This window comes from Lolium rigidum, chromosome 3 (assembly GCF_022539505.1).
Source record: "Lolium rigidum isolate FL_2022 chromosome 3, APGP_CSIRO_Lrig_0.1, whole genome shotgun sequence".
NCBI classification, from domain to species: domain Eukaryota; kingdom Viridiplantae; phylum Streptophyta; class Magnoliopsida; order Poales; family Poaceae; genus Lolium; species Lolium rigidum.
Genome location: NC_061510.1, coordinates 275,815,042 through 275,824,933, shown reverse-complemented (window position 1 = coordinate 275,824,933; position 9,892 = coordinate 275,815,042). Strand labels below are relative to the sequence as shown.

The following is a 9,892-nucleotide window of genomic DNA, read 5'->3' as shown; positions in this document are numbered from 1 at the left end:
ACAGAGATAACACATATGGTCACCACACAAGATAAACAGTTGGGTCCAGCAACTTTGCACAAGGAAACCCACAAGAAGTAAAACTGCAAGTTCACCCTTGGAAAAACCCGTGCCTCGCCAAAACATCATTGTTAGTACTTTACATGTTGTTTTCACATTCCAATAGCTTCATTCTATTCACTGCATGATGACTAGCTATTCTCTGAGAGTTTGATATAAACCGTTGAGTTGTCGTTGGGGGAAAATCACCCTTGTTTCATCACTCTGCACTTTAAATCCCTACTAAAGTGGAAACCACGTGTAGTTTTGTTGCCATCATCGACTTGAAATCTACATTTATAACTACCTAGTTAAGGAGTAACATTTGGTAGACCTTAAGTAAGTCGATCCACAACTCAGACCGCGTTAGGACCTCATGTCTAAGCGCATGACATCATTGATTGAGACTAAGAAATGCCAAGTTTTTTTTTTTTGAAAATGGGAGGGTCCCGATGGACCCATTGCTTATATTAACATTGAACAAGATTACAACATAGCTCAAACCAAAGTTTTGTGCTCTGAAAACTAGATCCTAAACAAATAGTGTCTAGAAGCACACATAGAAGACAAGCTTCGACGAGAACTCAGACATGAACTCAGACATGAACCTGTGATCGCATTCTTCGGGAGCCTTCTACAAAGACTCCGACCGTAGAGCCAACGGCTCAACCAGCAATCGCATTGGATCACTCGGCCGAGGTAGAGAGTTGGGCTGTAGATCAAATAGAAGCACCACCGAGCTCAAAATCGATATATCTTCCCGCCAAAACTGAGGAATGACAACAGAAACGCTCTGATCCGTTTCTCGTGAATCAACTCGAGCGGCACGAAGATTGAATAGGAAACACGAACATCAGCTTGCAGTAAGTCCAATGTGTACCAACTAGTCTGAACCATTTGAAGCATAGGCAACTCATTTGCATTTATCAACCAAAGAGCACGAGGACGCCATTTGATATGAAGAAGCATCAGCGTCGACCTAAAACAGAACCGGGTCAACAATCTCACATCCTCACCTGACATCTTAAAAAGGTTGCAACCAACAACACCCGAGATCCTCCAGTGCGCGTGCATCATTGCAGTGAATTGAGTGAAAAAAGATACCCTTGGGAAGCACCGCAAGTGCTACAACCCACCCTCGTGTGAAGGTACAGGATCACCTGCAAGGAGCTCGGTCCCTTGATAGAATTAATCAGGATATTGCTAATATCTTTCCATCAGAGTCTAGCATGGCCAACACCAAAAAAAATGCAATGATATGAATGCACAGGGTTTGCAGCTTCTTCAAATTCTCTTGGATTCATCCTTGGCAAATTGGTTGGAGTCGAGGCACTGTAGTGCAACTTGGATTATTAAAGGAAGAATCCGTCGAGGACGGTGTATGGCTATCAGGACAACCAATCAACAACATAGATTTACGGCAGGGCTTGCGGCAGAGGAGCATGGCGCCTGCAGTGCCGCAGTTGTTCATTGTTCACAGAAAGAAGGTCGAAGAGCGTTCGGAGTCGGTGAAATCCTCATCGTGAGGCTCCACCAACAGAACCTCCTCCATTCAAGTCCCGCAGTAGCTGTAGTTGAGCCCATGGGAAAATATCTCCACCGGATAGGGAAACGACAAATTAGACCGAGAACCATGAGATTTGAGGACATGAGCTTCTCCTCTAACTTCAAACCCAACCACCATGGCCAGGACCAAACGAGGGAGAAGGGGAAACATGCCAACAAGATCTGGCTTATTTGGATAGGAAAATCGACCTAACAACCTAACTATATACACCCAGACCTCTCTCTCCCGCTCACCGCCGACCACCATTTCTGCGACGATGGGAGGAAGAGAGGCCGGAGAGGTGTGGAGAAGTGGGGCTCAACGAGGAAGACGACCACCGGGGTCAAACGTGACAGGGGTAAAACTCTGGAAAGGTATTCTCCAGCCGGTCAACAAACTAGTTAAGAAATGACTACTCGGTAAACTCATTTATCATAAGGAAAGTGATTCTATCCATCCGGAGGATTCTCGTTTAGCGAGTCTCCGCTCTCGTTGCACACCATGTGTCCCAAAACCATGAGAGAAACATGTGATGGCCCCCACATGCTCCATTATCCCTTCACCCGGCCCTCCTCCTCCGTTCATTCCTAGCATGTTCCTCATTCTCCTTGGCGCCATCTATCCTACATCTCCTACCACCCCCACCCCCACCCCCACCCCCGCTGCTACAATGGGATGCGGCTACTACCTATCGAACCCATGGTTAAAAGTCAGCCACCGGTGAGGAGTGAGAGCGGAGGTGCGGGGGTACTACTACGAGTTATCCATGGTGCTTGTAGGCGGAGAGTGGGATGCTACAAAAGTTTAAAATATAAAAAAGACAATACACGTGGACCCAACCTGTCAAAGGGGAAAGTGTTAAAAAAAATCCATTGCTACTAACTAAGGCCAAACAAATCATCAAATTCTTGAACAAATAGGGAGGAAAAATTTAGACAAATTTAGACATTTAGTATGTACCGAGTATAAAAATCCTCCTCTGCTTTTCTCTCGTATAAACAGAGCACGGAGGCGATCGGCGACGGCCACGCCGGCTGACACCGAGGCTGCGACCACCGGCGACAAAGACGGCCACCGGAGGCCAGCAAAGACGATCTGTTACACCGCCGAATCCCTTCTTCTGTTTTTCCCCTCGAGGTATGGCGCTTCTCCCCAGACCCTAGCGCGCAGATTCGTTGAAGACTTTGTGCATCCATACTTTCCGTCCAGATTTCTCCGCCCCTATCCCTAATTCCACCACACCACACGCGCAGATCGATCGATTGGGTGAGTGGTCCGTTTGAGAAATTGTGTAGACGCAGAATTCTCTCAGATTGGTTGGGGAGAGGAGATAGATTCAGAACTTGCCAAAGGCTCTCGCTAGCCGCTTATCTGATTGATTTGTATTGGCATGAAAACTTTTTGATTGCTAAATGTTTTGATTAATTTATCTCACAGAACCTGTCCAATCGTATCCATAACTTTGTATTCTCCGGAAACATTGCATGGTCTAACAGAGCCTGTGCAGTGTGCACAATACCAACGAGATATAGGAAATGTCATTTGTCCGGATGCATCGGACACAACAACATCAAGCACGAGTGACAGGAAGGTGGATATGTTCCATGATGATCTCAGTTGCTGAATCTAGAAGCTGGTCCTAACACTGGCGATTATTTCTGTTTTTTTCAACTCTTTGTGCCACTCAACTATGGATAATGCATTTTATTTCATGTCACGAGATTCGGCTAGAGTGATAATCTTGATTTTATAGCTGTAGCAAATTTGCAGTAGCCGAACGCTTTTATGATACTGACCCAGATCCCTGGAGTAGGTCCCCAGAGGATCAGGAAGAGGGAGCTGTGAAATGAGGATCTGGAGTTCCTCGAACAGGCCCTTTGTTGCTGCTTCACCACCCTGAATATAATAGCGCTTAATTTTGCTGTTCCCAATTGATATGTGATACTGATACCCTAAACTCTATTTTGGCCGTGCTTGTCGCAACATTTAAATGAAATGCTTGCTGGTTGGTTGCCTATTGCATCCAGGCTGAGGTGTCCAGCTGTTTTACTTGCGCTATGAGCTTTAGTGCTAGTACTTCACGTTAGTCATCAGAATTTTAGCACAATAAAGCAATTATAGAAAATTTTCCATGTTGATATGCCTAAATGCAGGCCAAATGTATAATATGGCATGACTGTTGTTGGTGAGGCCGTGATTTTGTTTGTACTGTATTTTGTTGCTTTGCTCTTTTAGCAGTGGAGTGGCTGTTCATGTTTGTTAGGTTAGCATGTTGCACCTCTGACTACATCAGGGCTTTTGGTATTATCATCTATTTGTCTTGGTGTAGTTTCACTATCGACATCAATTTATGAACCTTAGAATGTGAAGGTACTTGGATTTTCATCAAGTTTCCATTTACGTGTATGCAGGAAACCTAGTTTTGTAGCTCAAATCAAGATTATCTTTCCATAAGTTTCTGAAGAAATGGAAATGGGAGACAAGGCGGTTGGCCTTGTGTTGACCATGACAAGTTTATCCATTTTCACCTACTATACTTTCTGGGTCATAATCTTGGTTAGTTACTCGTGAGCTTTTTAACATGTTCCAATTCATATAAATTTTTCGCATTAATGTATTAATGGTGATTCTGTTTCTATTTCCCTCCTAGCCATTTGTTGATGACGATCACTTTGTCCACAAGTACTTTCTACCTCAAGAATATGCCATCTTCATCCCGGTGTTTGCTGGTGTGGTTCTTCTTTCATTCTTGAGCATATTCGTCGGTCTTGTGATGCTGAAGTCAAAGAAAAAGAAGAAGACCGCATGATAGTTGAGGCTCTCCCGCGCTGATCTAATGTAACCGAGTGGTTCAGTTACATATATAACTTAGTAGAAGTTCGATTTCGTGGATGATTTGGTTAATTTTGGAATTGCCTTCGCTTGTAGTTTTTAAGGTTTTCTCTTGGCACTTCTACTGTCAATTAGATCTAACAGGCATTTGCATGTTCTTGGCTATTTCTTGATCATATGGTTTATGACATTGGTCAAATGCAATTGTTGTGCCTCTATGTTGATAATTATTGGATGACGTATTTCTCAACATGGATGGCTGATGCTTTTGTGTAGTTCTACTTTGGTCCCAATAGAAAAGCTGGAACATAACAGTGCAGCTATAGGGTTTATGGCTAGGAACCAAAACCGGCAGCATGGCCACTCCAAGTCTTGTGCAAGCGCCATACGACTATAGGACAAAGAAAATGGGATGATCCGGTGGAAACTGACGTTTTCTCAAACCATGACTTATCATGCATTTATTCCTATATTGCACAAGTGATATACAAACAAGAGGCAAATTTGATCTATGGCAGAACCTGTCATAATAGCATCAAATTTCGTGGCTGCTTTCAGAATTCCCAGCGTTGTGAGCCCAGCATATAAAACCAACAAAATAGTGTACATTACCGTGGAGGGCAGAGTATATAATTACAGATTTTGCTTTTGCAGGATGCCGCTTGCCACCCTAAGTTATACCCAGGACAGTACGAAACTAATATGTGTTGCTCACTACAGCCAAATGCTATATGTAAACATTCTCCCCATGTTTGTGCTGATATGATGTAGACTGAAGCATGCGTTCAACAGAGAAGTGCCAGAAATGACATTGCACACAAAGTTTACAACTTTGTAAGAAATCATGCTATCCAGAAAGATTACTCATAAAAGGAAAAGCAGAAAACCAGAGACAACTACAACTCCTGAACAATGCAGTCACAAAGAGAAATACCGGAGTTGATGTTGCACAAATTAAAAAATCATGCTATCTAGGAAGAACAAGAACATTCCCAAATAAAATTTAAGGTGCTACTTATGCAACTAGTCATATGTTGGATACAGATTGTTACATCTTTGGGTTCATCTAACTGGACAAATAATATCCAAAGTTAAAAGCAACAAAATTTCTATGTCACTACCAGTGGTGTGGCAGTACAACCACTGAACTAGAACTATTTGCAGAGTTATTCAGTTTGGTCGACTTCCATTGTTGCTTCAACGGAGTCCATGAGTATTTCTTTTAACTTTTGTCCCCTTTCTTTCGCCAAGCTAATGCACGCCTGCACAAACAGAGGTCATTAGCTCTTCTCTTACATCCACTGCAAACCATCTTCCATCCATGATCACGGGATATAGCAAGTTTGCATTATAAAATATAACTAACCAAGAGTTGCGAAAATAGTTGTCATACTTGGACGGATACAGCATCAAGAAAAAATTCAAATGCTGGAAAACCCAATAAGATGTTTGTCATGACAGGAGAACCCCCTTATATTCCAACTTTCTAATATCTAAGCTGCCTTTTAACTGCAAACATGCATAACCATTTCCTTTTATCGAATATATGGAGATTTTTCCTAGCTAACCGAAAATTGCTGGAATACTTTAAAAGCGGCATGTTTAGCAAATGACACAGAAAGCATGATTCTAGAACAGTCACACAGATGTCTATTTCCCTTGGTATATATGGGGAAAGAGATAGGAAAGCAGACCTTAATAGTTGACATGGATGCCACTCCACCTCCAGGTTTTTGTATTGATACTAAGCGGCCTGAAGAATCTAGAACAACAGTCACAGAGGTTTCTATTATTGATTCTTCTTCAGCAGTTGGGTCCACTAGAATACTATCCTTGTGAAGTGCACATGTCAGGGGAAATGGAATGTCCCCAAGAGTAAGCTTCCTCTTTTCTCTGTTTACCAATTCATATTTGGTTTTGCCTTCATTGCCTCCAACAGTAAATACTCTGCCATCGTCACCAACAGATACTAGAGGGATTTCCACTGTGAATGCAACATAGTATTAATAATGAAAAACAAGAGTGCATTGTAACGGAATCATAAAGCAGAGACTGAAGCTAGCATACATCACAAACTAATCACAATAAACAATTGGACGATCAAGAATATACTAACGCCTTCCTCAATGTTTCATGTCAAAACAGAACTTGACTAGAAAAACTTTGACAGACTCTGAATAGTAACAAAGAAAAGTCATGGACCTACACATTCTAAGATACAGCTGAAGCATGGCACACAACCTCTAAAATGACACGTAAAAATCAAACCCTATAAAGAAAAAAGCAAAAGGTTTACAAGGAAGTTTCCACACCCTGTTTGGTTGGGCATCAAAGCCAGGACACACAAGCACACCACCTAGTACTCATCTAGGTTGCCAAGCAAACTCATCTAGGATCAGCTTTCACAATTTACATGTTTTACTAGTGTGTTCAGACTTCAGAGTCACTCATGAAAAGGAGACCTTAGTATTAACAAAAATGTTAATTTGACTACAGAACAAAGCTAACAAAAATCAAGAAATATGTTCTTGTAGTGAAAACAAATCAAATATTGTCAGTCAACAAGTCCCTTGTAGGGAGGTAAGAAGTAACACAGCATTTTTTCCTCTGGCAACTTCAGTTGTATCATAAAATATTTGTGCGCACAACTTAATGTAGTTTCTCTCAGGTAATCAAATGCATTCTCACATTTAACAACCCGGATAAGCTTAATGTAGCAGGAAGAAATTACCATGATTACACAGATTCTCAACTCAAAACTAAACTATCAAGGTTGACAAAATCATTCACAAAAAAAGGTTGAGAAAATCATTCTCAATTCAGAAGTTCCACATAAAAATATACAGAAGCAAGGACCAAAAGATACTCATCCAAACGTAAAACAAAACCACCACAGTATTCCATATGAACAGGTTGGTTAGACTTTCTGTGTCAGTTTGGCTTAAAATCAAAGTCAATCATGGGTCATGGCAGTGCAACTTACTTGGATTAGAAGAGAAACTCAAGACTCATATAATATGATTTATGGTACTGTATTTTATATGGTTCTCGTTCAGAATTTCAAAAGGTTCTATAAACTTTGTAAGTCAGAAACCGATCCGTACAAAGTACAAACAATCAACAATATCATGGTCAGGTCTGATTAAAACGTCAACGTGCTTACACACTTCCGAGTTTCGCAGCATGAGCCATTTGCAACACAGAAAAAATATGGAAAAGTAAATGTCACTAATGAATCAGTAAAAGTTCATACTTCATTGATAAAGTAACCGCTAGCAGAATACCACTACTGATATTTCCAATTATAGGTCAATCAAGTAGCAGAAGGATATCGGATAAATTAAGATAGTGAAAATAAATTGAACTTACAGTGTGAAAATGCAGCCACCACTGAGATCAATGCAGCGTCAAATAGAGATCCATCAGCATTCAAACAATATACGTCCTGTAAAATTGATATGTTGAGAAAAGAACGAAGTAAATGTTTCTTTTGCAAACTTATTTAGGGCTATCTCAAACTTAGTTTTCGTCATTGGGTTGCCCAGTGAAGAAATCTAGAGAAACAAATATCTGGTGCTATCATATGAATAGACAGGAAATCAAATTCCTCTAGCAAATCTCGTAATGTAGATGCAGATGGTAAAGTTAACCACCGTCTTCTGTACTATGTTAAATTCTAACACCAGCAGCATAGTAACAAAGAGATGACAGAGGTATCATGCATAAGCTCCTATGTTCTCCTCTTTGCAATGTGTTATGTTTATCTTGTTTGTTGCTACGGAGAGCTGGCAGTACTCCATTTAGGAGCGCTAGTGTTGACCATCAGTGACACTTGGGACTCGGGAGTTTGGATATGCATTAAGGGTTAATGGTGGAGGCCTTTATCGTTCTTATTTGACTTATCACTACCCCATGGTTTGCCCTAATGATGTATGAAGATGGTTGGTCAGGCACATGTTTTGATTCCGTGAACAATGACAAGCTCACAGTAACAAAATCGAAAGTGTATTACCACTTACCAGGTATGCTACCCATGAAGCCTTCCCGCTGATCAAACAGAGCTCCTTCAAATTTAGCATCCCAGAGCTACAAAAGACGATGAAATAAAGTAATCTTCAGTATACGCTGTATATGGGAAAGCACAGAGGTGTTACAGCGTGATAAGTAGAAAAAATGTGTGATGGGGTCATCTAAATCAACCAAACATGTGTCTCCAATCTAGGACCAAAACAACACAAAGATTCACCTGCATCCCTGAGCAGTAAGCACACTAATACATGCCCTATAACTTGGAACACTCAAATAGTCAAACTGAACTTGTGAACAAATGTAGCACACCCCTGAGTTTTAAATTCACAGAACAAATATGTTTTTAACGATATATTCACATCAACAATCATATGTCAAACTTCATGTGATAGGCAAGCTAAAACAGAATCAAGTGAACGTAATTCAAACAAGCACTGTCTACAGCTACTCCAGTACGATTTGTTGGAAGCGGAGTACAGTAGTACAGCCATCGCTTGTGTTGTGTCAGCGAGGTGAAGGTACGCAAGAAATAGACCACAGTAGGATAAAAGAAAAACCTCATGAGGACATCCTCCAGAGCCTTGGAAATGACCGGCGCAGCCTCTGCTGGCCGTCCTGGTCTTACAAGCGGGGAGCAGATTGGCGGCATGTGAAACTCCACAGCTGTGGGAAGCACAGTTAAGTTAACCAAATTATACAGAGCAGCAGCAGTTACAGGGAGAGCAAAAGGCACACGAACCGACAGATCCCTCATCTGGGGTCTCCGCGGGGGGCGACATCACCTCGAGCTTGATCGACGCGAGCATGGCCTGCGGCAGCAAGAAGGCATTTCGTCAAACAGGTGGCGCGCAACGCTAACACGGCAGTGGGAACTGCGAGAGAGGTGCGAAACTAAAGTGGGGGCGTACGGTGTCGCCGAGGCGGACGAGGGCGGAGCCGTGAGCGGAGGAGACGGCGCCGAGCGCGACGGTGGTGGCGCGGGCTTCGCCGAGGCGGCGGGCGTCGGGTCGGACGGACTCGCGGAGGTGGCGCTCGAGGAACGCGAGGGGGAAGAGGCGGCGGTAGGCCTCCACCTCCATCTCCCCCGCGAGCCCGCCGGCCGCCGTCGCCGTCGCGTCGGTCATTCTCACCGTCGGCGAGGGTCGCGGCGTCTGTGTGGGGAGAGGAGAGGGGTGTTTGGGCTTTGCGTGGAACGGCAGCGGCTTCCTAGGGTTTATGCCTCCCCGGGCAACTAGGCCTATTTCTATCCCAAAAACATTCTGAGAGCATGGTTCAAAGGAAAGAATCCAGAACTTCAATTTGAGAACTACTAAGAAGAAAAGAAATTTATGAATGCACATACTCAATACATTCAAAATTATGCTTTGTAAAGTTTGAGCAAATATGTAGGAAGAAATATCAACATCTATAATAGAAAATCTATTGCAGTATTAGAATTGCTTTTTT

At 42.5% G+C, this 9,892-nt stretch overlaps 2 protein-coding genes across 2 annotated transcripts; one reads left to right on the top strand and one right to left on the bottom strand.

The window, feature by feature from the left end:
- Positions 1–2,590: 2,590 nt before the first annotated feature.
- LOC124699536 (dolichol-phosphate mannose synthase subunit 2-like) lies at positions 2,591–4,667 on the top strand. The gene is made up of 3 exons (XM_047231825.1): positions 2,591–2,722; positions 3,997–4,141; positions 4,236–4,667. Exons 2-3 carry the CDS (start codon positions 4,052–4,054, stop codon positions 4,392–4,394), a joined length of 249 nt encoding a protein of 82 aa, XP_047087781.1. The 5' UTR covers positions 2,591–2,722; positions 3,997–4,051; the 3' UTR covers positions 4,395–4,667.
- A 749-nt stretch (positions 4,668–5,416) lies between these two features.
- Positions 5,417–9,558, bottom strand: LOC124699535 (exosome complex component RRP43-like). Its single transcript, XM_047231824.1, has 7 exons — positions 9,355–9,558; positions 9,186–9,255; positions 9,004–9,109; positions 8,437–8,503; positions 7,787–7,862; positions 6,112–6,401; positions 5,417–5,679 (listed from the first exon to the last, which is right to left on the bottom strand). The coding sequence occupies exons 1-7, from the start codon at positions 9,523–9,525 to the stop codon at positions 5,584–5,586; spliced, it is 876 nt and encodes a 291-aa protein (XP_047087780.1). The 5' UTR covers positions 9,526–9,558; the 3' UTR covers positions 5,417–5,583.
- Positions 9,559–9,892: the final 334 nt, after the last annotated feature.

What these genes read in the sequence shown, in the direction of transcription:
- LOC124699536 (XM_047231825.1), top strand. Translation starts at nt 4,052, where the DNA reads ATGGAAATGGGAGACAAGGCGGTTGGCCTTGTGTTGACCATGACAAGT. An exon ending in CTTTCTGGGTCATAATCTTG is followed by an intron (nt 4,142 to 4,235) that starts GTTAGTTACTCG and finishes TTTCCCTCCTAG; the next exon opens with CCATTTGTTGATGACGATCA.
- LOC124699535 (XM_047231824.1), bottom strand. Translation starts at nt 9,525, where the DNA reads ATGGAGGTGGAGGCCTACCGCCGCCTCTTCCCCCTCGCGTTCCTCGAG. An exon ending in CTGGAGGATGTCCTCATGAG is followed by an intron (nt 8,504 to 9,003) that starts GTTTTTCTTTTA and finishes CGTCTTTTGTAG; the next exon opens with CTCTGGGATGCTAAATTTGA. An exon ending in CATCCATGTCAACTATTAAG is followed by an intron (nt 5,680 to 6,111) that starts GTCTGCTTTCCT and finishes CTGTTTGTGCAG; the next exon opens with GCGTGCATTAGCTTGGCGAA.